At 43.0% G+C, this 27,922-nt stretch overlaps 1 protein-coding gene across 3 annotated transcripts; it reads left to right on the top strand.

Moving 5' to 3' along the window:
* The first annotated feature begins 43 nt into the window (after positions 1-43).
* On the top strand, positions 44-27,869 carry pum1 (pumilio RNA-binding family member 1). 3 transcript variants are annotated; one of them, XM_069695457.1, is made up of 23 exons: positions 44-156; positions 4,457-4,629; positions 8,706-8,828; positions 9,806-9,874; positions 11,337-11,439; positions 12,394-12,587; positions 13,122-13,294; positions 13,414-13,678; positions 14,425-14,518; positions 16,063-16,161; positions 16,299-16,441; positions 16,732-16,870; positions 17,085-17,219; positions 17,601-17,900; positions 18,066-18,308; positions 19,575-19,845; positions 21,601-21,730; positions 21,922-22,056; positions 22,824-22,961; positions 23,648-23,773; positions 23,980-24,101; positions 24,650-24,842; positions 25,943-27,869. In XM_069695457.1, exons 2-23 carry the CDS (start codon positions 4,468-4,470, stop codon positions 26,072-26,074), a joined length of 3,489 nt encoding a protein of 1,162 aa, XP_069551558.1. In that variant the 5' UTR covers positions 44-156; positions 4,457-4,467; the 3' UTR covers positions 26,075-27,869. The 3 variants fall into 3 exon arrangements, with proteins under 3 accessions (XP_069551558.1, XP_069551540.1, XP_069551550.1); XM_069695439.1 differs by having other exon boundaries at positions 11,334-11,439; XM_069695449.1 differs by lacking the exon at positions 44-156 and adding an exon at positions 349-481 and having other exon boundaries at positions 11,334-11,439.
* The last annotated feature ends 53 nt before the right edge of the window (positions 27,870-27,922 follow it).

Genomic DNA, 27,922 nt, shown 5'->3' with positions numbered 1-27,922 from the left:
CGCTCTCTCTCTCTCTCTCTCTCTCTCTCTCATCCCTTCCCGTCATGCAGCGCTCCCGCCTGCTCCTCCGTCGAGCCGCCATGTTGTCGGAGTGAAAGCCTGGGGTGTCTGAGAGAAACTGGGGCCGAAATCCGCGACCATCCACCCTCTCCGCCGGTGAGTATCACTTCGTCCGCGGTCGCGGTAGCACGGGACATTAACTTTTCACGCGGCCGTGCGGGTATTGTCGCCGTGGTGACTCCGAGAGAAGCTAAACGGGGGGTGGAGGGGTGGTGTTTTTTTTTTTTTTTAATTTTTTTTTTAAGAGAGGCTGAAGCGGCTGCCTCCCTTTCTGCTGCCTTGCCTCCTTCCCTCCCCGTTGTGTCGGTCTTCCGCTCCAGACAGCTCTCGGGCCTTTGTTAGCATCCGCGTCACGGGGACCTCCGGGGCTACGGGGTTTCGGCAGACAGGTGGAGACCTCCGGGTGTTTAATAATAACAAGGTAATGATGTTCGGGGGCTGCTGCACATTTAAAAAAAAAAAAAAAACAACAAAAAAAAAAAACACTGCGCGGAGCCCATGTTTGTCCACCGGGGCTGAAAGCTCGTCTCGGGAGGCCGTGTTATTGTTGGTAGACACGGACAGTGAACCCTCCACAACACGCCCGAGGACCTGGCGCGAGTGGACGCGGATGCACGTGAAGGAAACCCCCCCCCTCCCCTCCCCCCTCCAGCTAATTGTCACAACACTTTTCACGGATATTCTCCGTCCGTGGTTTCGGTGTGTCACGTCTTGCGAGGGGAGAAATGTCGGTCTGTGTTGAGACACCCTCACGTTATCTCGTCGCTAGCTGCAGGTTGCCTGCTCGTGTTGTCACACCCCTGTCGGTGCCCGGTATGCGGTGGATTGATCCCCCGGTATTGAATGATTAACCCAGTTGAGACTATGCAACACAGTGCCGGTTTCCGGGTGCTACGTGTAGCACACCGAGCCGTGTGCGCTCTTCTCTTCTCTTTTTTTTTTGGGGTGGGGGGGGGTGGGGGGTTGATGGCCGTGATTTCCGGGTGTTTCTTCTTGCAAAAGGAATAAAGAGCTAACATTTCCTCGTGACTGAATGAAGAGTGGCAGCAGGAAAACAAAGACGACACTACATATGTCAACGATCAGCTGGCAAACTGGTTTGTTTTCATCTTTTGGAGACTGTTCAGCCGGTCAGCTCGTGTTTTTTTTTTTTTTTTTGTCTTTGTGGAGAGGGGTGTGTGTGCGTTGCACAGCAGAGGAAGCTGCATGCGTTTGAAGATTCATAGTGTCAGACCGTCTCTGGCACAGGTAATTACTGTATGTGGCTCGGTGTAAAAAAGAACCGCTTGTAATTTCCACATGGCCTGTAGGGACACTAATGTGAAACTGCTAATTTTAACAGAGATTAGAGCTTGTTGGATAAGGAGAGGCTGTAAAAGGCAAATTATATCCCTCTGAATGCTGAAAACCACCGAGGCTTGTGATGCCAAATGTTGCTCACGACCACCAAAACAACGTGGTCTATGCACACCGCATATTTCTTTGGTTTCATCACTGTGCGCTTAATGACAAACTGTGCTTCACTCTTTGCCCAGCTTAAATAACAAGGCCCCCGGCGACCTTTTTAAAAAATAAAGACCACCGCTTCATCTCTGTGTCTTTGCAAATTAAGTCAGAAACCTCCCCCGGTGCAAGTGTTACGTTTTATGTTATATATTCACGTTTGTGTGAAACTGCTAGCTTGGAATAATGTAGTCTAACACAGAGGCTAATTTATTGTGCTTTATTAATGGTGTTTTCAGTAAATATGGCGTATAAATACAAAATATTAGAGACACCTATAAAGACATTTTTGCTGAAAAGTGAACATTATGATCTTCATAAAGGTACAATTTTACTGCTCCAGTCTTTAATATTAGACAAGTGTACCCAACATAGATACGCGATTATGTTTTTTTGATACTGTATCAATTATTTAAAAAAAAAAGTGTTGACTTTTATTCAACAGTTTACGTGCAAAAATTTGAGGCAATTGTTTTGGTCATATTGCATGAAAGTAGTGCTATGATGTAGGATGTAACGGGGATTGTGAAGAAAGCAAATGCAGATCCCACTGTTATGATTGAATTAAGTTAGATTTTTTTTTATGCATACGGTGTTATGTTATACTGTGACAGTTTTCCTAAAATCAAATTTAAAAAAAACCTCAGTATATTGCCTCGCTTATAGTATCACAATTTATTGAATCGTAACCCCTGTATCATGATGTGTATTGTTGCCCTGGTAACTGATAACTGAGTGTCTTTCCGAGGCACGATATGTCCGCTGTAACGGTGTGAACCTTTACTATGATTGGTAGCAATGATCCACAGCCATGTTCCTCCCAAATCCATCCTTGCACTGAGTTTCATACCAAACACCTCTGTGCTGATAGAACACCCTGAACCAGAGAAGGGTAACCAACCAGTGACCTGCAGAGGATCTAAGGAAGTGTGTCAAAGTACTATTTAGGGATGGATAATTTGTAGATGTTTGACAAGGGTGAACTTTTATCTTCGTGGTCCACTTAATTGGAGTCCATACCAGTGTGTTTGGTTTTAGCCAAATAGAGGGGGTCACGTTTACAATATGTCATGTTAATGCAGGTTGGCAGTTAAAAGTCCCACATTTTACACTTCAAGTTTTAGTTTGCAGTCTGGATGTCCATAAGAGGACATAAAAACATCTCGGTATAACTTTACATTTCGTGTCTTCGTCGACTTTCTGGAGCTCTACCGAGAACAGACTGTTCTGTGTTTGTCTTTAATGAGCATTATTTTCAGGGACCCTCTCTTCTGATCGGCTTGTTCATTTCTGAGTGACGCATGCCAACTACAGGTTTCCTTTCATCGTGTAGTTTGCTAACTTTACGATGCAAAGACTGCTCTGTGTTTTCTCCTGCATCAAAATGTGGACAGTGGACCCGGTGGATATATTGCATGAGCTTGTGACATTTTTCCGTGGACTAAGCATTTTGAAACTTTCACAGTTATTTTTATAGCACCCAAACCTGCTTTATAATCATAAAAGAAATTAAAATCTGAATTAATTAATTACGGGACCTTCAAATCATCAAACGTGTAGGACGTCTGTTCGGTGTATCTCTTGATCCCAGCACTCTTGTTCTCAGTATCAGCAATTAGGTAGTTTTATTGGCAGGTTGCCACTTTGCCCCAAGATTGTTAAACGTGTAGTAACAGTAGTAGTAGTAGTAGCAGTAGTAGTAGTAGTAGTAGTAGTAGTAGTCGTCGTCGTCTGCAACCCACAAACTGTAGCATGTACTTTGGACCTTCTTTAATGACAACACAGATTCGATGATTGGTATAATCTTTATTCTTTGTAGAATCTATTTCAGAGAAGTGTTGGTTCAACCTTTTATATGTAGTGCTGTTGAATTGTTTTGTGTTACTCTGAGAGGTGTTTCTAATATTTTGTCCAGCCTCACTGATAGGAATTGGATCGACAAAATATTAGAAACACATTTCTGGTGGGTTTTATTGCATTGCAGTTCTAATTGACAGCGTTAGTCTGATGTTCCAAATAAAATGTCAACTAAGTGTAATTTAACATGCAGGAGTTGATATATTTTTGAATCTCTGATGTGTTTGTCAAACGTTGGGAGGCCATTCTTATTCTAAAATCAATGAATGAGTTTTGGCCCCATTTACATGAGATAACACAACGTACTTGTCTCCATGAATTCCTAACGAATTCAGGAATATTTAGATTTATTTTACTCTATGTAAATGTATTTTTAACCTTGGGTGTAAAATATGGATGATAATTAGTCTTTGTTAGGATTTAATTTCTATGAATTTATGCTGATTTAGGTTTAAACCAATTGTCGGCATAAAGTACTCAAATGTTAACTGTGCAAATGTTCATATGGGATATTGACTTTATTATTCTTGACTCAATGCATCACTGATTAGATTCATGTCGTTACAATAGATGTTTGCATACTTGGTTACCGGTTTATTAGGTACACTTAAACTCGTAGTCAAAACAACAGCACTGTGCCAAGCTGCTAATTGTTTGTGGGAACTGTTTTGGGGAAGCGTGGACTCAACTTTGTGGTCCTTTTGTAGGCTGTCGGCTGTGGTGGTGTTTAAGTGTACTGCATTATGTTTGTCTTTTTATGTACATGGAGCAGATGTGCTTTTGAACGACAGCCTCCAAAAAAGGTATTGCAATCTTTGTGGTAGATTTTTTTTTTTTTTTTTTTTTTTCAAGATTGTTTGTTATTGAACTGCATTATTTTTAGGTAAGTGTACCTGACCCCTGTGCTTATGGTCCACATGCTCGCTGTCCTTAATGAATAACTTTTGTCCCACTGATAAGAGCTTATCAATCAATATTCGGTGTATTGAACTGGTATGCCGTTGCTTGCATGTAACAGATGTATCTCTCCGGACAGGCTGTGGTGGAATGAGCAGTGTGTGTGTGTTGAAGAGGAAAGCAGTGCTCTGGCAGGATTCATTCAGCCCCCACCATAGAAGTACATCTCCCAGCATGCCCGTGGTGCTGAGCAGCGGAGGACATGCCCCTCCAACAGGGCAGACGCCTCAGGCCACACCTCCCAGCCAGCAGGTAACGCCCACCACCCTGACACCTTTACACCTTTCATTCATAAACAGGGGCATCTTAAATAGGGATTCTCCACTTCGGGGGTGGTTGGGTGCGCCGACTCATCCCATTCACTGCCACAATCAGTTGAGCTGTGGTGGCTTTGTGCAAGTGCTTTTTAGTTTACCTGAACTGCTAATGAAACGCCGCAAACTCTGTGATATGCATATCGTATTTCCTCTAGCTTGTTCACACTAAAAGCATCCCACTGGTTGTAAAGCTTGTAGTGTGAAGCAGCAACGGTAGGAAATGTTCAATTTACCTCAGCAGGAACTTAATACAGCTGCAATACAACATAGAACAATCCGTAAACAGTAAAATGAAACCGATATGTGAATGTCCAAACAGGGTCCCACAGAGCAAACTAAAATCCAAACAACAGACATTCATGTAGAAGCTGCAAAAGAATGTAGAGCTGAACAATGGCCGGGCGATATGGACCATTAGTCATATCCCGATATATTTTGGCTGAGTGGTGACATACGATATATATATATATATATAAATTATAAATATATAAGATATAAATATTTTCTATGAAGTGGGTTGAATATGAATTTGTAAGTCAAAGCTACAAGTGAAATGTCACAAACACTTTTATTAACACTGTGATCAAAATAAAATACAAAGGCAGGGTTCCCTTCTTGATTAAAAAATATACCGCTGCCAAACATGTAAATGAAAAATCATATGAAGTAAATAGCCTATATTAAAATAAACGGGTCTTTCTCCGAGATGCTCCGTTAGTTGTTTTCAACATCAAACAGACTGACGTGCTGCAGGAAGTGCATCGTCTCATTTCCAGTTTACGGCTCAGCTGTGTAATTGCTCCCTTTACCCAGATAATTTGCTCCATTCTTCATCACTGCGGTTTATTACCTGCTGTAAATTTAAACATGCGCCAGCTCCACTCACGCACTCGCAGCTCGCTTTGTTTAGGAACTTTCTCGCGGGTCTCACCGTCGTTTACGAGCTGTTCAGATCTGTTAGTTACTTTAGCTCAACAGTTAGCGGTGACTACTCTTCCTCTCGCTGTCCGGCCCTCTGCTGCTCAGTGTGTCTTGTGTTCAGTTGTTCCTCTGCCTCCTGGAGTTATAATCCAACATGTAACTAATGGAGTTCGTTCGCTGTGATGAAGGCGAGTCTCAGTGAATTGAAAGCATCGTAAAAAAAACAAAAAAACGACACGTGTTTACAACTCTTGAGGAAATGGTTTTTGGCACCTCTATGCCAAAACGTATTAGCATTTCCCATCATGCCTCACTTCTTCCTTTATAACTTTTGAGAGTAAAGCAACTAAATAAATTAGTCTTGATGACGGGTAGACGTTATATTTACTTTTGATAAGACATGCAGTTTTGGAACATTTCAATGAAGACAAATAATGATACATAAAATAGGCTATGACTCAAAACCACAAGTGTCAGAGAAAGGAAGAGATATGGAAACCTATCACTCTACTTACCAACCCTTGGGCTGTAATGCAGCCATTGCTACGTTTAACTCAACGGCACCAGAGGCAGCACGTAATGGCAGCAGTGAAACTTGATATAAATGATATTGTTTTTTTCTATATCTCAGAAAAAAACAAATATCCATATATTGTCAAAACTCGATTTATCGCCCAGCCCTAAGCTGAAACCAGAGAGATTTTACCAACATAGATATTTATCTCTATAATCCACTTAAGTTAAGGCACTGAAGATGGGGGAGGAGACCGACATTGGTTGGCCCTGTTACCTAGCAGCATCATGGTTCATGGTATCAGTACAGCGTGTAAACACGGACCACTGGAAAAAAAAAAAAAAAACCTCCACGAAATATTTCATTGTTCACTATCTGGCCATTCAGTCTGTGCTGCTGGGCTTTAAGCACCACAGCTCTTATCGTGTTGTTAATATTCTTACATTCTCTCAGCCACCTATCAGTCCCCACCTTTATTCATATTCTTTATACAATATTTAGCAGGAAATTATCAGGCCACATTGACCTTCTTAGTTCTGAGCCTGAACCTTGTTTACAGCATCTTATCATGTCGCCCTCATCAAAGAAAGTGCTCTTGCCTGCCAAACAAATGTAACCGTACAAGAAAAAGAAAAATTCCTTGAATAACAAGGTGCTCGGGCCCTAACAACCAACTAATGGTTACACTGTTAGTAATAATTGGTGAGTCTGTAAATGTGTATATATCAGCTTTCAAAATAAACAACTGTTAGCAGCTACTGTACATGTTTATTATGTTGCTAATGTTGTTAAGAATGAATTGATGAATTCTTTGTATTCATTTATGTAGTGAAATTACTGAACATTTTACTGCGGTGGCTTCTTAGATGTGAGGATTTAGCAGATTCTTGTTTTATTTAATAGTAAACTTTAATTGTAATTGTATATAATATATATAGATATATACTGTACTGTATATACTGTGCATTTTATATTTTTTTACTGCTATTTTATTGCTTTTCTATTATTCTATTATTATCTTATTGCTTCTGTATGCTGCTGTAGCGAGAAAAAAAAATTCCCCTCGGGGATTAATAAAGTAACTACCTAAACTGATATTAATTTCCTTTTCTAAACTGTCTGAGACGGACTGAGCAGGTCACTCGGCCTGTCAACTGTCAATATGTATTTTCCGAAAGTTATTCAATACATTTAGAAATAAAACAATTAATAATAATAAAATAAAATAAAAATGTATTGAATGAAAATTGCTAGTTTCAGCTACAGGGAATGTACAGTAATAGTCAACTAGAAGTCCCTCTGTCGTTATCTTCTCCTGACTTGCGGGGCTGTAGCTGTAAAGCAGGATAGCTGTTGGTCATTTCAGACTTGCTGGTAGTTCGTCAGGTTCACCGTGCTGCCAAACATTTCTTATGAAAGTAAAATGTAGTTAGCTGGTGAGGTGAATGGTAGTCTGAAATGGAATCCCCCCGCTCTGATATCTCTCTGTGCTTTGAGGGGTCTAAATCTAACGTCTCAACTTCCACAGTGTGTAAAGTGCATTCGTTTTTTGTTTTTTTTTAGAAAAGGAAACACAAAGTCCCATGATGGTCTGAAGTTATAGTAAATTGTTAAATCTTTCTAACAACTTCAGTATTTTGATGGCTAAACTTGGAATAAAACAATTTAGGCTTTCTGATAAAGTAACAATTTGGTCGGACTGTTATTGCGGTAACGTGTCCTTCTGCATGATTTGCGTGTACAGAAAATGACTAAGCCGGGCTGTTTCCAGTAGATGTTGACTGTTTTCTGTCACGGCAGTGTCTTGTGGGGACTTTTGTGTTTACCCTCAAAATGAGTAAGACAGGAAGTCAACTTAAGCTTTTCTGGTGGGGGAAAAAAAAAATCACTGCTTCTTCTTTGGATGTATTTAAGGAGAAGAGGAGAGGATGTGGCTTTAATTACCTCCGCCTGCTGTGGTGTGTAGTTGATAATGTGTTTTATTATGAAAATGCATATGACAAATTAAGCCTCCCTAATTCTTGGTCATATGGTTGAAAAAGATTTTCGGATTAATTTTTCAATTAACTGGTAGAAAATGTCTTATTTCCACAGGCGCTTTATTATGTTTATTTTTAAATATCCGGTAGATGAATTACTCCTCTGTATGAAGGTAGAGACATTGAAGAGCTTGTATTCATCACACATTATCTGTTCAGGGATAAAACTTTAACAAAAGAGAAAACGGATGAATAGTCTTCCTTAAAAGAAGAAATCATTGGATTTTTTTTTGGTGTGTCATAGGTATTCACAAATATCATATATTTCTATTAGTACGCGCGTTTGGCTACGTAGTTGCAGTACAATGGCGGGTGATGCGTACATTCTACATGTATTTGAACGTAGACGTGCTCAAGTCTGTGTGTATTAGTATTTTCATTACAATCAAGTCTGTAAAACACTTAAATCATTTTACTCCTGTCCATACTTGCATTTCTCCAGTTATCTCAACAAAAAAAAAACAACAACATCCTGCTTGTTGCCGTTACCCGTAATTCCAGTGTTGACGTGCACGTGTGTGCTTGTGTTGCTCAAAGGGTGTGGCGGGCGCTGGACGTTCTCAGGACGATGCCATGGTGGACTATTTCTTCCAGCGGCAGCATGGCGAGCAGCCAGGCAAACATCGCTGGCCCACTGGAGACAACATCCATGACAGCCAGGTACGTGTTCGTGTTGCACAAGAGGTAACGTACGATTGCAGTATTGGTATCACGTCACATGGAGCGTTAACTTGTACGAGAATTAACAGAAACGTTTCTGCACAGAAAAACTTGCGTGACCATAAAATCAGGCTTTAGACATTTAAAATAGCAGTGGTGATAACGTGGCATGCCGCAAGGGATAGGTCGTTAAATAATAATTAAAAAAAAAAAAATCGAATATTTTATTCAACTGTCTTATCGCCGAAATATTTTTTCCCTTCTGTTTACCAGCGGCAGATAGTAACCTGTTCCACCCGCCAGAAGGCAGCGGGAATGCACATAAAAGCTGTTTGCCGACCACCACTATGCAACAAAACTAAGAATACGTTACGAGCAGGTGTCGGTAAAACGTGTGTAGGACTGTGAGATGAGATGGCACAGTACAAACAGCAGTTGCATTCACAGACGACTGCGGCCGTCAAGCCAGCTAATCACAAGTCTACCACAGCCATGCACTGAGCACCCGGTCCATCCACAAATCAACATTCAATGACGAGCTTTGTCACCAGACGTCATAAGTTTGACGTGAGACATGCAGAACAAACAGCAGCCCTCATCTTTAAATGATACTGTAGCTAAAGACATTTTACGTTTGTTGACCCCAAGTTTACAGCATGAATGGATGTTTGTGTTTTTGTGCATTTGGGGGGGGGTCTTTGTAGAAGGGTTGTATAGTTCCCAGTGTGTCTCAAATAGTATTTTGCTCAATAAGCTCATCCCTAGGGGGCTCTGCTGCTGGGAACAAAGTGCAGATTTTAATTGATACCAATTTAAACAGTCTGTTGAGTCATTAAAACTTTAGATTTGGTTTCGTTAATGTCGGAGGCAAATCATTTCTGAAGGTAATTACTAATTAAGGTAGGTAATTAAAGTTGAGTATAACATTGGTTGAGTATGAGAGGAATAACGTGTGTCGCTGGGCTTCCTGTCTGCAGGTGCGGTCCATGGATGAGCTGAACCATGACTTCCAGGCTCTGGCTCTGGAGGGACGCGCTATGGGAGAGGTGAGACATGACACTTTCTGATCACATGTTGTGAAAACGGTGATGGATGTGACTGTGTGCATTCAATGGAGCATTTGGGTTGATAATGGAGCATTTGGGTTGTGGTTACTCGTATCACAACAGTTTTGATTTTCTAAATTTAGATTAAACTGGTTTTGAAGAGATCTGATTCAGCATGTCAACACTTGACATTGAAATAGCTGCCCTCTATTTTGTAGCTTGGGCATCTGGCTGACTAGGCACATGACGGATTATCCAAAGAGAGTCAAATTTGAACAACAGGAAATCCAAGAAAACAGAAATGGATTGGCTGCTGGGTGGAAGACCTTTGAGCCAGAGGTAGTGTTAAGTTGGCGTTGTTTTTCCAGAATGAAAAGCTCTGCAAGACGAGGAGACCTTTTAAATTTAAGCTGGTTGTTTTGGCTGTTGGTATTTATTTGGTATTTGCACCCTGTAAGTCTGTTATTGTAGGTTCAGTGCTTACAGTTTGTTTTGGCTTGTTCATAGTGCTGAATTTTGTGTTTTGCTGCAATGGACTGTAATATACTGGTTAACGGCTGACAAAATTCTATCATATTACATTACATTTTTAATTTTCATCTAAAAGTGGAAAACCACCAGCCGGGCGACTAGTTCAGATGGTAGAGCGGGTTGCCCACTAATTGGAAGGTTGGTGGTTCAATCCCCGGTTCCTCCTGTCCACATGCCTAAGTGTCCTTGGGCAAGACGCTGAACCCCAAGTTCCTCGCAATGGCGTACCATCGGTGTGTGAATGGATCCCTGATGGCGAGCCCTTTGCATGGCAGCTCAGCCTCATTAGTGTGTGAATGGGTGAAAGGAAAACGGTGTAAAAAGCACTTTGAGACCGCTCGGGTGATAAAGCGCAATACAAGTGCAGACTCTTTACTATTTACTTGACACAGATTTTCATTTTTCAAGTTGCCATGCAATTAAGAGTTTATTTCCCTTGTTGCCACACAATAGTTTTTTTTGAAGGAAAGTTTTTACAGTGAAAGAATTGTCATAGGGTGAAGAGAGTACATGGAGATAAACAAACGAGGTAATGATAAGGTGCCAGAATCTCATTAGAGTCCAAACTCTTGTTAAAACTGCTGAGCTAATGATGCAAACTAATGATATTCTTCCGCACTAGCTTCAATTGCCATATTGTGTTATTCTGTTTTGAAATCACTCGTCCAGTTCGAGGCCTGTGCTCGTTTGTTTGGGTGCAGTCAGCGGTGAAAGTGCGTCCTCCAAATAAAAGCAAAAAAATCTCAAGATCATTGCATTAACAAGTTTAGAGGACCTTTCTGCTCAGATGGCCAGTTATACGATCATACCAATTATGTTTACGTTTATTTTTAATTTTTCATGTTATTCCATCAGTGTCTGTGCAATCTGAGTAACCTTTCCTTTTTTTCCACCTGTTTCTCCTCACTATCGCCCTGTGTCACTGTAGCAGCTGCTAACTGGTAAGAAGTTCTGGGAGTCAGATGACTCCGGGAAGGATGGACCAAAAGGGATCTTCCTGGACCAGTGGAGGGACAGCGCCTGGGGTGCCTCAGGTATATATCCGTCTGGGATACGTTTGTAATACAGTGGCAGGCAGGTAGGACGCCAGCATAAATGCAGGAATCTCGTGAAACAAGCTGTTTTTTGCGCACAAACACATCAAGAAACCACCAGAACAATCATTTTCTGGTGTTGGAAAATATATATTTAGATTCCTGACAGAATCAAAAGCTGATGCCAGGGTGAAATCACTCTTATGTTCCCCCCCACATCATTATGGGATGTGAGATTCCTGCTGTATCAGATCAACACATTGTAGTTATTTCTGTAGACATGATGACAAACAAAATATCCGTGCATTTCAGAGGCAGTCTTGATACCACTTGTGTTCTGCTCAGTGCAGAGGAGCAAGTGATATGAAAGAGCTGATTTGTAGAGTGAAATGCTGCTTTACATCAAATGAAGCATTTTACAGCATGTTGTTAACAATTTCAATGAACGGTTGTGGCATTTGTCCACTTTGCTAATGGTTCATAGCTTAACATCATAAACAACATCTAATGAATAATAAGCAAATATATAGACAGTAAGAAGCATTACAAAAATATGATAACTACTGAAAGAAGTCAGACGAATTTGTCTAATGAGGAATTCCAGTGAAATCAATGTTTGAAGATCCAATAACCAGTCTTCACATCATTCAGAGTAGTTCATGATGTCCCCAGGTAGTTGGTCTCCCGGTGTCCCCCTCAGTGTGCAGACCGTTGCAGTAAACTGGGAATGATAAAATTGGCAACATTAACAGCTAAATATGCGCCGACTGCTCTGTGATCATTTAGATGTTTTAAATAGGTAAAATAAAATTTAAAAAAAAAAATGCAACAGTAATAGTTAATAATGCTGGTGAGTTGGAAGCTGTCAGTTTATACCTGATCAGTTTGGGGGACAAATGTATCGTTCCCTTGTGCACAAATGTTATTTAACAGTCTCTGTTCCTATTGCGACAGATCACTCGGTGTCTCAGCCGATTATGGTGTCCCGTCGGCCAGGGCAGGGTTTCCATAGCGGAGGGGAAGTTGGGGTGGGCTCGGTGATGTCACCGCGGTCTGAGAGCGGAGGGCTGGGAGTTAGCATGGTCGAGTATGTTCTGTCCTCCTCACCGGCTGACAAACTGGATTCCTGCCTCCGAAAAGGACCCTATGTAAGTCTTAACTGTCCATCAGTGATATCACAGTCTCACTTTTATTCCTCCCGACATCCATGTTTTTCTAATCATCATAATTATACCTTTTTGTGTAACTACTACTACGACAAACCCAAGCTGTCCTTCTCTCCCACTGTTTGTCCTCTGTCAACTATTCAAGAGACCTTGTTGTCTCTCACACTGTCCACATCAGTCTGTCCTTTCTACTCCTCAGCTTTTTGTGTGTGTGTGTGTGTGTGTGTGTGTGTGTGTGTGTGTGTGTGTGTGTGTGTGTGTGTGTGTGTGTGTGTGTGTGTGTGTGTGTGTGTGTGTACACGCTTGCAAATAGGGTCTGGTCTCTTTTTAAATTTCACGTATATATGTCTGCAAGCGTGTGTGTCCATGCCTGGACCTGCAAGTGGGTCACATGATAAGTGTGTGTGTGTGCGCGCGTGTGTGTGTGTGTGTGTGTGTGTATCTTCTATCACTGTCATGAGTGTTTCTGTCTTTTATTGTATCAGATATATTTCTTGTGCTATCTCCATCACGCAGGGGCAGAGGGACGGAGAGGTGGAGGAGGAGAAGAGGGAGAAGCCAAAGACGACGTTTGAGGGAGAGAAACTAAAAGAGTTAACAGAAGGTGAATCTGACGTCATCTGCGACGTCATCAACCCTAATGGGCTGCCCGTACAGAACGGCCTCGACGTCGACGTCAAAGAGTTTGGGTAGGACTCGTTATGACACAAGGACACACACTCAGACCTCGTTGGAGAAATGGCCATGTTACTCGACAGACACCTTTTCAGATGTAAACTGAACCGCTGCTTCTTTGTCGTCCCTGCAGTCGTCCCCCAGGCAACATGCCGGCCCCTGGCCCTGAGAGTGACCTGCTGGGAGGTCCTGGCGGTGTAGGGGCCGAGGGCTTGACACCCCTGGGAGGAGGTGGAGGCCCCAAACCTCCTGAGGACTTCTCTGGTGTGGAACAAGGTGGCGTTACCATGGACCCCATGGAGTCGGTGATGGAGCCGCTTCAGTTTGACTACAACTCTCAGATGCCCATGGACTCTGCACCCACTGTGGGCTTATTTGATTACACCAACCAGCAGCAGGTAAGGACTACAGAGCAGCCTTGTTCATTTGACATTAATTCTCAAAGGCTGTGGTTCAGGCTGTCAGTCAAAGTCTGTTTATTTTAACAACCAATCAGAATCTGATCATCTGATTGGAAGTGATCTGATCTGATCTGTGTGTCTGGGTGGTGATCCTTATTTTCAATTGTATTCACATTGTTTGCTGCAGTGATGATATTGTGTAAATAACCCAAAATGAAGGGTAATGAAATGGGATTTTTTTTTTTTTTTTTTACCATATGGTGATCAGGAGCTGCAGTACAAGTTTGAAAAAAAAAAAAAAAGAGAGAGGGAGACAGCATCAGAGAAGGAGGAAGCGCTGCTTATTTCATGCAGTTTCCACTTCCAGTATTGTGGGACAATCAGGAGTGTGGTCCTCACCAGCTGATTCTGGCATCCTCTGCCACCAAACTCACATGTTTCCTGTACATATTGTGTATATGTGAACTTAACGCTGTGTCAAAAGTGACCAAAAAAAAATCCACCTAAATCGGATAGGAGAAATCAGAACTAATTGTATTTACCAAAAGATGATTTGAATCATATTTCAGAAAACATCAGTGTGATTTGAAACAGGTTTTTAAAAGTTTGATTTTTAGTTGCTCAGACTTGCTACATATGATCAGATTCCAATCAGAACTGCACATAAATCAGCTTCTGACTGACAGTTTGAACAAAGCCTAAGAAACACTGCTCTGATTCACCTGTTCTTGTGCTGTTTGCAGCTGTTTCAGAGAAACAACGCCCTCGCAGTGCAGCAGTTAACAGCAGCCCAGCAACAGCAGTACGCATTGGCAGCCGCACAGCAGCCTCACATCGGTAAGTGTGTGTGTGTGTGTGTGTGTGTGTGTGTGTGTGTGTGTGTGTGTGTGTGTGTGTGTGTGTGTACAGGGACATATGCACAGAGGACCTAAACGTCAAAATTTCATCTGTTATCTGTCATCTGTTTGATTTCGTGTATTTTCTCTGTCATTGTGCTCCTGACTGGAACAAATTTTAAGTTGTTTTTCTTTCTGTTTCCACTGGTCTTATATTTGTTGTTTTTTTCCCTCATTCCTATCACTTTATAACACTTAACTTGAGTAGTGATGGGAATGCTGTGAATCACCTCATAAGACCACATACTGCTGTATAGAAAGAATACAGAATAGAAAGTGCAGCCATGCGGGTCCACTCAATAAAACAAAACAAAACAAAAGACACTTTACCTGAAAAGTGTGACCAAAAGTACAAGTTAAGCTGGATTTATGATCTGTTTTGAAATATGGATCGCATCTCTCTCACCCTCCATCAATGGCTAAGGGGTGTCTGTTTTGCTAATTCTCTGAAACTTTACAAAATGTACGATGTGACATTCACCCCCTCTTCATGCCGTGATTGTCTCTTTTTCCTTTGTTACTCAACGCTTTATGGCACTTCTCAGCTAAACCCAGCACTATCAATGTCTCCATGGCGGGATTGGCTGAAAATATGCGCTGTTGGCGGCTTTTAAACGATATCACGTCTCCCTCCACCTTTTCACCACGCTCCAGTGTGGCTGTCCAGAACGATTATAAACACATTTGATTTTCGTTGTGGTCACAGCGCGTCTTAAGAAATAGATCCGAGATGCTAAAACCCTGCCCAAACACCCATAAGTCCCATAACATGTTATTTGTAGGAATTTAATATACAGTAGAATAACGGAGACAATGTGGGTGCTGCAATTTGTTGTTTTTCATTATAAACAATGGAACAGCAAAGTGTCACAGTTCACAGAAAGAGTATCCAAGTGTACGATAGAATGTAAAAGCAAACGTTAACTCGACACAAAAAGGATCCAGACACAAAAATGAGACGGGGAAAACCGAACACAAGGTGCAGGCTGAGTCAAAGGTACAGGTGAGACATGAACTGGTTACTGAATGTTGGCGAACAGAGGCACTGGGAATCACGGAACAATATGACGAGAGTAGTGTTGACTTGAACGTACACTGTATGTGCTGAAGAGGCTGATCGGCAGAGCGGAAACAGAGGAGCGGAGGAGATGAAGTGATGCAGCAGGAGGGAAAGCAGGACAGCTGGGAGTCAACAAAATGAATAATAGAATAGAAAGGCAGACAATACAAACCATGACAACGTGTTGCAGTCCAATGGTTACCAATTAACGTGGGGTTAATATGTCTTCGTTTTACTCGGAGGCAAGTCATGTTTAAGAAGCCAAAAAAAAATGTCTTCAGGAAACGCAGTGGTCAGGCACCAAAAGGTTTACTAGTATCAGCTCTCGCAGTTATGGAAATGCTGAGTGTCGCTCAAGCGGTTATCATCTGTTGAAGCTTAATTTCAATCCCTTGGTTCACCTCTTCCCTTCACGTGTTTTCCAGGTCTGGCTCCAGCATTTGTGCCCAATCCTTACATCATCAGTGCTGCACCACCAGGCACAGACCCCTATGCAGCAGGACTAGCAGCAGCCGCTACACTCGGTGAGACGTGCTTGTTTTAGACACTCCCTCAGCTCAATTTAGACGCTGTTGAATGGCTAAACAATTTTCCACAGTTGATCACATCCATACACAGTTGTCTTATCTCATGACTATTATGTGTATCCGTTTGCGTCTAGGTCCTGCAGTGATGCCTCCCCAGTACTATGGTGTGACCCCGTGGGGGGTCTATCCTGCCAACCTTTTCCAGCAGCAGGCTGCTGCAGCCAACAACTCGGCCAATCAGCAGGCAGCAGGCCAGGGCCAGCAGAACCAACAGCAGGTCAGTCGGCTGCCCGCCAATAAACGGACACACTGATTGCCACTTGCTCAAGCTGTTTCTGTTGGAGCAATTCTTATGAGCCACTTGAAATGTGCGTGCGTTCTTACTGGTGCTCTGTTTGATTTTAATTGACAGAAAACATCTTGCATAGATTATAGGACAAACGACAGGAAATGTTATATCTGCTTTTCGGAAGATTTTGTTTGATGATGTAATTTTCAAGCACAACTTTGTATGAATTTGCATATTGATTGTGGCAATGAAATTGTTGATTTTATTACTCTGTTAAGGTGATGCGTGCTGGAGGAAACCAGCGACCTTTAACCCCCAGCCAAGGTCAGCAGGGTCAGCAGAACGACCAGCTCGTTGCAGCAGCAGCGGTCAACTCGGCCCTCGCCTTTGGACAGGGGCTAGCAGCAGGAGTCCCTGGTGAGTACAAGACTCAGCAGATTAGTTGTATTACTTTGGAAACAGTCCCACTGAACCCAATTACATTTACAGTGTAATAGTTACAGCACTATTTTGCAGATATCGTAGTAGTGAGTATTCAAACACGGGTGAAGAAGACCATCTCTTAGCTAGATAAAAGAAACAGTATATTATTTTCCCTCTGAAGGTTCTTTTGTTGCTGTCTCTTTGTCAGGGTACCCAGTCTTGGCACCTGCAGCCTACTACGACCAGACAGGGGCCCTGGTGGTCAACACTGGAGCCAGGAGCGGCCCTGTCCGCCTCATGGCCCCTGCGTCTGTCATCATATCTCCCTCCGCGGCACAAGCAGGTAATGGAGTGATTCACATTAAGCACGTGATCAGAAGCCTGGTCTGTCGGTTTTTCACTGTTTGCAAAAGGACAAAGAAGACTGTCATGCACGCAAAACAACAGATTACACATTATGGCCTTTAAGAACACGCTCTGAATGTCCCATTCAACCAGAGCGTGTAATTACAAGATTATGAGGCTGTACTTTCAAGTCTGGGGTTAGTTTTGTATCAGGAGTTCCCATGAGTCAGCGTTGTTTTGTATCAAGGAAATCTGGATTTACGTCAATATTGGAGTTACAGTGAAGTGTTGCTGGGGGAGTAAAACAAAACACACTGAATTATCTTGATTTCACTGGTAGTCATTTTACCGTACTTCCTCCTCCTGTCTTCTCCTCCAGTTGCAGCAGCAGCGGCCTCTGCAGGTGGTGCCAATGGCGGTCTCGGCGGCGGGGCTAACGGTCCGTTCCGTGCCATGACGTCCCAGCAGCCTCAGCAGCAGGGTGGCCCCGGCGGTGCTCTGGGAGGAAGCTCCTTCTACGGCTCCTCGTCCCTCAGCTCCTCCTCCCAGAGTTCCTCCCTTTTCTCTCAAGGCTCTGGCCAGCCCGGACCAGGGTCTGCCTCTTTGGGCTTCAGCCAGCCCACCTCATCCTCACTTGGTGCCACTCTTGGGGCCACGCTGGGGGGCTTTGGCACTGCAGGTAGGAATATGCCCTTTCCACACGGTGTAGGATTTATTATATAAATGGCTTGCAATTTAGTTTAGCTGTGAGTACTCAAACAAAAACACAAAAAAAAACAGTTGATAAATATTTCACAATTCATGCAGATACCATGATCAAATTCACATCTTTGTCTCTCTCTAGTGGCCAACTCGAGTGGTGGCAGCGGCTCCAGGCGGGACTCCCTGACAGGCAACAGTGAGCTGTACAAACGCACACCCTCCAGCCTCACCCCGATTGGCCACGGAGGCTTCTATAACGGCAACTTGGGCTTCAGTCCATCCCCTGGTCCCGTGGGCATGCCCCTACCGAACCAGGGGCCCTCCCACTCACTGACACCCCCACCCTCCCTGTCTAATCACAGCTCCTCATCCAACCTCAATCTCGGTAAGCCTCTTTCTTTGATTGGACTAATTGATTAACCTGAACGCTCGGTGGTGTTTTAAGCCTCATTAATGCCTCCAAAAAAAGTGGGTTTGATGATTCGTTACGATTGTGGCTCTAGTGTGTAGGAACATTTTTATGCAAACCTGTTTTATAATCTTATATCCCGAAAATGTAATAATTACCTATATTAGTCGTAGAAGATGTGTGTAATTGATATCGAAACACTTAAAAAGATGTTATAATTAAAATATTAAATGAGTCTTAACTTCACTGAAAATCAGCTACTGTTCACTTAACAAGATTTCCTTCAGTGTTTTGCATGATTGACAGTTGACAGAGTGAAGTGTAATAAAAACAGTCAACTCGATGACAATCAAACTGACAACACAGTTGAGGCCTTGTTATGGCTGTGATTACCTAGCTTTGGCCTTTTTCATGTGTCATACTACAAATACGAACTTCAGTAAATGTCATCTTTTGAAGGAAGGAAACTTTTGTTCGCACTGATATCCTCAACTACACCGTGTACATACTCAAGTGGGATATTTATATTCTGTACAGTGTTGGGTTTGAATCATTCTCCTCCGTCGTCCACTACAGTTTTATGTGCGTTTAATTTAAAAGAACACAGTTCAGACTCAATGTCACAAACACTTATACAACATTACTGCAGTTATAGAGTCCAATAAACCTGCAACAATACTACAGAGAAGCTCATCACTTTCCAGTGCTGCTGTATCAGGTGTCTCCATGATTCCTTTGAGATAATACTTCCCGGTGTTGATTAATTTAACAAGGATATTAGTATTCTTTTTTTTATTGGTAGATTTTCTCTTTATTTCACCATCGTATTTTAGGCAGTGCTGCCATCCAGTGTTGTGATTCTGTTTTGAAATGTAATTTTTATCATGTTTTCTGAAAGGTTGATACTGCAGTGTCATCAATATAGAAAAAAAACCTCAGTCTTACCCCATGCAAGAATTCCTTGCGGCTGTACATGGTGACAAAGACAAGTTTAACAAAACTGTCTGCAAGTATGACTTGTTTTTGCCACTCTAGTACATGTATTTATATATGATCATCTATACGGGAGGAAAATGTATCCCGTTCTGTTTATATTAATAAATATAAGCAAGGAAGTGGTTTTATTCTAATAGTTTTTGGTTCAGTCATGTCATTTGTACAGAATTTAATATAATCATGTAGCTTGTCTTGGGTCTGGTGATGATTAGACTGTGACGATCCCTATTCTGTCTGACTCCGCAGGAGGCTTGACCAACGGCAGTGGGCGTTTCATCTCTGCAGCTCCAGGAGCGGAGGCCAAGTACCGCAGTGCCGCCAGCTCAGGCTCCTCCCTTTTTTCGCCCAGCAGCCAGCTGTTCCCGTCATCGCGACTACGCTACGGCATGTCGGACGTGATGCCGTCAGGTCGGAGCCGCCTGCTGGAGGACTTCAGGAACAACCGCTACCCCAACCTGCAGCTCCGAGACATCGCTGGCCACATCATGGAGTTCAGCCAGGACCAGCACGGCAGCAGGTACACATGAGCAACTCACTCCAGTCTTAAGATATCGCGTAAAGAACTTATGGACGAGCAGTACCCTGCAGCCTGTCCTGCTTTTATTACAGAGCCTTTCACACCGAATCAGTGCCCATTACAATACTGTCAACTATCAAAATGACTGCTGAATGCTCCAATACATGGCGATAGCAGACATCCAGCAGGTTCACTAGATATCACGCAGTACTAATAAAATTTGGTTTGCAGTCTGTGTCGCACTGTACAGTTCAGGTGTATCACATTATAGAAAGAATGGCTGTTAAATTGAAGCGATAGAAAATACACAGAAAAATAAAACAAAAGGCCAAATAAAGCCTTGTCTAATGATTACATGACTTGAAATATATCACATTTATTTAATTGTTTTTGGTGGGTAATTGTGACAATTTCTTTGGCCATTTTGTAGACCAGTTCTCTTAAGTCCAGCTGTAATTCAAAAAAATGACTTCCATTTGTCAGTTATAAAAATTGTTGCAGATTTATTTTGTGCTAATCAACCCATCAATTCATTGACTAATACTTTGATCTCTAGACGTGTCATCAACTTGCATCATCCATCTGCATCACTTTGTTCTGGAAATGTGACAGAAAATATGAGCTTCGTCCGTAGCAGCGGTGCTTTGTTTGTCGACGTCGGCTGGTTGAGTCGCCAAATCTTAAAATCCGGTATTAGAGGATGTGTCGCACATTGTGGATTTGTAACAACTAGATTTGGTTGATAAGCCTTTCTCTCGCAACTAATCATTGATCAAGTCAGGGACGGACCAAAAAGCATGAACCGTATCGGGGTATTAAGGTCGTGCTCAGCTGAGTTCAGATCAAAGGTTTTTTTTTTTTTTTTTTTATGTTCAGGGAAGAGGCTGGATTTGCTGATATTTCAAGGTGAAAAGCTTCAGCATATTCCTGTTTGTGTCTGTTCCTCAGTGACGAGACTAGACTGCCATATTTCAGGTTCATCCTCAGTTTATGCTGGTAGAAACCCTGAAGAGGTATAAGGGTGTAAACACAAGAAATGTGACGCGTATGTTTTCCATCACGGCCTCTTTTGACAAACCGTGTTACTTTGATGGTCTGAGTCTGTATCTCCAAGTGTTTTTTGTTGAGAAGTGACCGAACGGCGTCATCGAACTGCCGCCATTTCTGCCCCGTTCGGTGATGCAATCCAGGGACGGGCTAATTTGAGGGCAGGGGGCCCCGCAGACCATGCTGGGGTCCTGTAGTTTCTGGGTGTGTTGGGGCACACAGCCTTCTCCATTGAAATGATCTATTAATACTAGCGAGGCGTCCAGTCTGCGCATTCCAGACGTTTTCTCTCCTCAGTCTCTTCAACGTCGCTCTCCCCTTTTTTATCTCTGCCTTCGCCTGGCATCCATCACTTCGCCTCACAGGCTGCTCGATTCCTTCAACTCCCTCTTTGTGCTTTCTCCACACCCTGAAATTCATCTCCTTCTGTTTGTCTGTTCCCTCAGGTTAAAGATACAGGAACTGCTCTCTGCCACACTTTATTGCTCCGTCGCTCTCTCCGTTTTCAATTTCATCCAAACTTTGTAAATCCCCTTCATTTACTCAGTGGATTTTAGTCGAGCCGTCTGCGTACGTTCTCATGAGGCTTTTCTGCGTTGCAAAAGCAAACGAAAGCGAAGAAAACAAAAGAACAAAAGATACCTGTCGAACTTAATGTAGTAGACATCTGTGGGCAATTTAATTCTTATCCTCTTTTGTCTTTTAAAGGTTTATCCAGTTGAAATTGGAGCGCGCAAGTTCAGCGGAGCGCCAGCTTGTCTTCAGCGAGATACTACAGGCAGCCTACCAGCTCATGGTGGACGTCTTTGGAAATTATGTCATCCAGAAGTTCTTCGAGGTGTGTATGAGCTGCGGGTGACTATCACCCGGAAGTGTGTGCGTGATTTGAGGCGCCAAGATTGAATTCATGGGGAAATCTCATTCTGAAGAACCGCACTCTTTTTCCTTGTTGTGCCTTGTAGCCATTGTATTGTGTCTTGTCATATGGATTAAAAGGAGTAACCACCTTGTTTTGTGTTTCGCTTGTAGTTTGGCAGCCTGGACCAGAAGCTGGCTCTGGCGGAGAGGATCCGAGGGCACGTGCTGTCTCTGGCCCTGCAGATGTACGGCTGCAGGGTGATTCAGAAAGCTCTGGAGTTCATCCCCTCAGATCAGCAGGTCATTGTAAGTACACTCGTACCTGCTTGACTGTGTGAGCGTGTAAACGAGGGGAAAAGGACCGCAGCTTTGCACTCAAACGACCTGAATTAAACCTATCCTGTCATAACCCTGCTGCGATTTGGTTTTTTGCTGAAAGGGGGAAAAAAAGAAAAAAAAAAGAAGTTTGGTATTCTTGTGTTCTACTTGCAAAGCATAACTGGTACCCATGTGCTCATAATTCAGTCGTGAACGAGAGTGCTTTCCTCATAGATCATAACTATTTATACAAAGGAATGCTGCATCGATGAAGAGGTGCGCGCCTCGTGCTGAAGTAGCATTTTTCATCTATATTATGGGTTTTATGTTGGAGCTGCCTCATGTAGCAGCAGGTTCCTTTCTCGCTCTGTATCATCGACAATGAATGAGGCTAATCACACCTCAGTTCAGATGCAAATGTGGAACCGCAGGAGTTAAGATGAATCTAGATGAACATGAATAGGAAATGATATTGCTTAAATTGAAAGTTTTTAGTAAAGGAAAGGTGTGTGTGTGTGTGTGCGTGTGCGCACACATCCATCTCTCCTTAATGAGTCCCAGTACATTTCTCCAGGGCGTCTGTTAACAGCCCGGTGTTATTTGTTGGGCTGTGAGCCACGGTGAAAAATGAAGGAGAGTTTTCAAAATGCCTTCAAGCAACATTTGATTGCTCACAAACAATTACATGTCCCTCTGCACATTTTGCCCCCTCCTCCTCCTCCTCCTCCTCCTCCTTTTCGTCCTCGTCCCTGCAGAGTGAGATGGTGCGGGAGCTGGACGGCCATGTGTTGAAGTGTGTGAAGGACCAGAACGGTAACCACGTGGTGCAGAAGTGTATCGAATGTGTCCAGCCTCACGCGCTGCACTTCATCATCGATGCCTTTAAGGGACAGGTAGGTCCCGTCGGTGCGCGCACACAAAATATTTCCACTTTCAATCACCGGAGCCTGCCGGTGCTTGGCTGACATCCACACACAACCCCCCACACACACACAACCCCCCACACACACGCACACTCACTGTAGCCGCCTTGAGGCACCGAGCATATTGTCACCGTCAATGTACAAAGACACACACACACGCGCTCTGTCCTTTTCAGGGACAGAGTAAGTTGCCTTGGCAACAGAAACCTCAGCCCAATGGCAACAGCCATCTTCTACCCACCAGCTAAATGTTACATTACCATAAAGTGTGAAAGAGATTTAGTGTGTTCATGCATTTTGTTAAGTACACATTCTGGTTTTAAACTTCAGTCAGGATGCTCTGACAGTAAAACTCACTGATGTGTGAGTATTTTTGCTTCATGTGTATTTGCATGTCGTGCAACTGCATGTTTTCTACCCGGCGCCTCCCAATTTGTTTGTGGTGCTGAAAGCATGTCAGGAATTTGCTTCCGCCCTCCCTGCAAGGATAGATTGGGTAGGTGAGAGCACGCCTCCGATAAGTGCAGCACTGTACAAGGTACTTTCTGCACCACAGTTGTGAGCAAAGGCACGTTTAGTGCCATGTCACTGAGCTTGTCTTGGCGTGTGCTTTTGTGTGGAACAGCTAACAATGTATAATTACACGTGTCTCTCAGGTCTTCGCCCTCTCTACTCACCCTTATGGCTGCCGAGTCATCCAGCGCATTCTCGAACACTGCCTTCCTGAACAGACGCTGCCTATACTAGAGGAGCTCCATCAACACACGGAGCAGCTGGTGCAGGTAACACACAAACAACTCTCTGGCTGCTGTTTGCCTTTTACCACCATTTATGTTGTTGAGGATGATGACGCCTCGCGTTGGCTCAAACAGCGCTCCTCCCAAAGCCTCCAGATTTTTGAAGCTGGCCGTGTTTGATGTGACGTCGGCGGCGCCAGCTGTCCTCCTCACGTTTTTGTTAATGTGTCTCTGTGTTTGTTTTTATTTAGGACCAGTATGGCAACTATGTGATCCAGCACGTTTTGGAGCACGGCCGAGCTGAGGATAAGAGCAAAATAGTGGCTGAGATCAGAGGCAACGTACTGGGACTCAGCCAGCACAAGTTTGCCAGGTAAATTCCAGGAGAAAAAAACCCAACAACGTTCTCAGCTTTCACAGTATCTCTTCTTCTCCTTTCAGAAAGGTTTTCCTTTTGTTCTCCCCGATTGCTGCCAGATCTGGAGCTCTTTTTATTCTCATGTTTCACTATCATGGCATGCGGGATGTTATGTTGTCCTGCCGGCGCATGTTACTCTGTAGAAACATTCCTCTTAATACAACCACACAGTGTAGAAACTTACTAGTCAACACGGGTAGCCATATCAACTACATGATCTGAATATTTCTTGGCGCTTCTTTCTGAATACCCCAACAAACATGCAAAGGCATGTTGCTAATTAAAGAGCTAATTATCAAAACTAGGAGGAAGCAAGAAAACGTTTTCTCGTGAACAAGATAAATTGATGTTGAGTGCCTTGTTGAATACATTCGCTTATTCATTTTTAAATCTGTTGACATTTCTGATGACAAACTACTCGTCTTGTTCTTCTGTCATGAAGATCGGGTGCCTGTTGTTGAACTCCGTTTAACGCTCCCCTCCCTCGGTCCTCTTTCCTCCAGTAATGTGGTGGAGAAGTGTGTGACCCACGCGTCTCGGGCAGAGCGGGCGGTGCTGATAGATGAAGTGTGCAGCCTGACTGAGGGCCCCCACAGTGCCTTATACACCATGATGAAGGACCAGTACGCCAACTATGTGGTGCAGAAGATGATCGACGTGGCCGAACCCACGCAGCGCAAAATCGTAATGCATAAGGTCAGTGGAGGGGTGAGGTACATTTTGAATGTGTCCCATCAAAACGGACGTGGGTCCAAACCCTTCAAATCTCATGCGTACTGGAATTACTTCCAGGCTTGGTGGTATTATCTCTTGCACTATATGGCACAGTGCTACTGGATGTACATGATTTCGCTTCGGTTCGCCAAATTCTTTATTTTTAAAAGAAGTGATTTATTGCCTCGACAACATAACGTCAGCTTGATACGGTCTGAATCCGACTCCTCGGTCACTGATTTTGTCGAGCAGAATGAGAGAATTAAAATAAAAGAAGGGGGGAAAAAAAAAAAAAAAAAGGTTTCAATGTCCGACACGGTTGAGCTGCAAAGTGTCGCCTTTTCTAGCAGATGGAAATGCGTTCTTTAATTTTGAGACGGTAGCCTGTGAATTGTGATTATCCAGCCTTTTTGGGGCTATTGCATGATGAGATCAGTGAATTTTGGTTTCATAAAAAAAAAAAAACTGCAGTGGGAAAGTGGTACTTTAGATATTTGGTTTGGTAGATGATCTGGAAAAGTTTTGGAACCTCTGATCTTCATAAATCACATTGATCTAATGTTGATTTGTCCAGCGATGATCAAAACCCATCAAGCATATAGAAAAAACACAAAGCTCAGTGATTTAGATTTTTTTATTTATTTTGACTCATTAACAGAAATAAATTTGTGGTAAATAAATTGCAGTTTAAAAACGGGCAATTTCTTGTCAGATTTCAAATTTATCAATTTTGTTTGAAATGATCAGCTGTTTCAGCTGTCAAACGTAGAACTTTAAAATAAAACTGAGGATATCAGTAGGCAAAAATGTCTGTCTCTTATCAACCCAGCCTCCTCATTATCCTTCACATCAATTGATCGTACTCTGGTCACTGGGTCAATGGTTTCCCAGGCAACGGCACAGAGGCTGACTTAAGTACAAATAAATGGGTGTTGATGTTTGATGTTGCCAAAAAAAGAAAGACGTTTGTTCTTCCGCTGTGCGACGTCTCCACAATTGAAGGGAAAAATGCCAAACAGAGTTGCTGTTCATGGTGTTGGTATCCAGTCTGACTCTGTGGGTGTGTTTGTCCCCCGTCACAGATCCGGCCCCACATCTCCACCCTGAGGAAGTACACGTATGGAAAACACATCCTGGCCAAGCTGGAGAAGTACTACTTGAAGAACGGCGTTGACCTGGGTCCTCTCTGTGGCCCTCCTAACGGCATCATGTAAACTACCCCACCCTCACCCCCACCCACCATGAAATCATGTCTCCCACCTGACCTGCCCTGCCCCTCCCTCCCTCCCTCCACCCTTCAGCTCACCTTCCTTATGTCATGTCTATCTGCCCCACCCTGCTGTCCCCGTCTGACCCTTCAGAAGACGTCGTGCCCAATCATCCCACCCCCCACCCCCCTCTAAATCCTACTCATTGAGGAAGCGGAGTTACCCCGTACCACTGTTTCCATGACAACTCTTCGGGAGGAGCCTGTTGCTACAGGCAGCCTTAGTTTTTGTCCTTTTCGTCTTCTTTTTTTTTTTTGTCACCCCTCCCCCCACCCGAGCCCAGGCCCGCTGAACTGGGGGAGGGAGGGAAGGAGGGCAGGGGATGGAGATAGAGCGGAGACCCGATCCACTCGGCGCTTCACCCCCCCTCTATAATGTTCCTTTCATTTCCTTCTTCTCATCTTTTCTGACAAACTCAAAACATCATTTCACTTTTTGCTACTGCTGCACACACACAATCCTAGTGTCCCCTCCTCCGCCCGTCCTAGCTATTTACCACTATGAGATGGAAGGAGTATTTAATTTGTCGGACGTCGCAGAATCATAGACGAACACACACACACACACACACACACACACACACACACACACACACACACACACACACACACACACACACACACACACACACACACACACACACACACACACACACACACACACACACACGCCATCAGCTAACCAGCAGACAGATCATTTAGCATGGGAGATTCGTTTTCTGGTCTTGCTTCTATAAATATAACGTGTATACTTGGTGTAGACCTTTGCATATATATATAAATATATATATAAAACTTTGTAGTTTTTCTGGTTTTTGATGTTGAATCTGTATCTATAATGTATCCTAGTAGTGACCACATACTTCTGACTGTATAATTGTACATTTGTAAACCCTTGTAATGTAAAAGTGCTTTACCACCCTTTTTGGTATGAGAAGAAAAAAAGAAAAAAAAAAAGCTCACTGAAGAAAAAACAAAAAAAAACAACAAAAAAAACAACCCCTGTGCATTTCAGTGTATATTCTCACTTCCTTGGTTGTGACATATGAGTTGTTGTATATTGTAAATTGTAATATCAAATTTTTGTTTTGAAAAGCCCTTTCTATACAGCGTAGTACTTGTACAAAGATTCGCCACGCTTGGTTTTATCTTTATCTTGTCACTGCTTAACTTAAAACGTCGATCTCCCACTGACTACCAATTGGACACGTTCTGTTAGACTTAGTGGTGTCTTCTGGTTTATGTTCAAGGTTTTTTTTTTTTTTTGACTTTTTGACCTTTTTTTAAAGATCTTTTTATAGGAATGCTTTACCCAATGAAATGTGTCATGTGTATGGGTATACCGGCTGGGTGGGAGAAATAACTTTTACTCATTTAACCCCCTCCCCTCCCCCAAACCCTTCAATTACCCATGACTCTTTTCACGGGTTTAACCCCGTGGATTGTACAGAGGAGATTCTTGTGTTTTTTGGCATTTCTCTAGTGCTGTAAGTGCTGTATCATACTGTCTATGTCCTTTTGGGTGAGAGAGGCAGCCCGCCACAGCGCGGTGTACATTTGGAGCAGCCTTGTGTATATTTACTACGAGCACACCTGTAACCATATGTGTATAGTTAACAGAACCTGTGTATGCTTATTGCCTGGGCAACTATTTTTTGTAACTCCTGTTGTAGATTGTCTCTAAACAATTGTGTGATCTTTATTTTGAAACCAAACTGAACAAAAAAACTCTGAAAATTGAACTGTCTCAAGTGTGTTTCATTCCATGTTTGACCCCTCGCCCATGCTGAAGGGA

Source organism: Brachyistius frenatus, unplaced genomic scaffold (genome assembly GCF_029030835.1).
Source record: "Brachyistius frenatus isolate BFR_SWC_R1_liver_20210118 unplaced genomic scaffold, ASM2903083v1 Contig_2, whole genome shotgun sequence".
Lineage (NCBI taxonomy): Eukaryota > Metazoa > Chordata > Actinopteri > Embiotocidae > Brachyistius > Brachyistius frenatus.
This window is presented reverse-complemented; position numbering and strand designations above follow the sequence as displayed.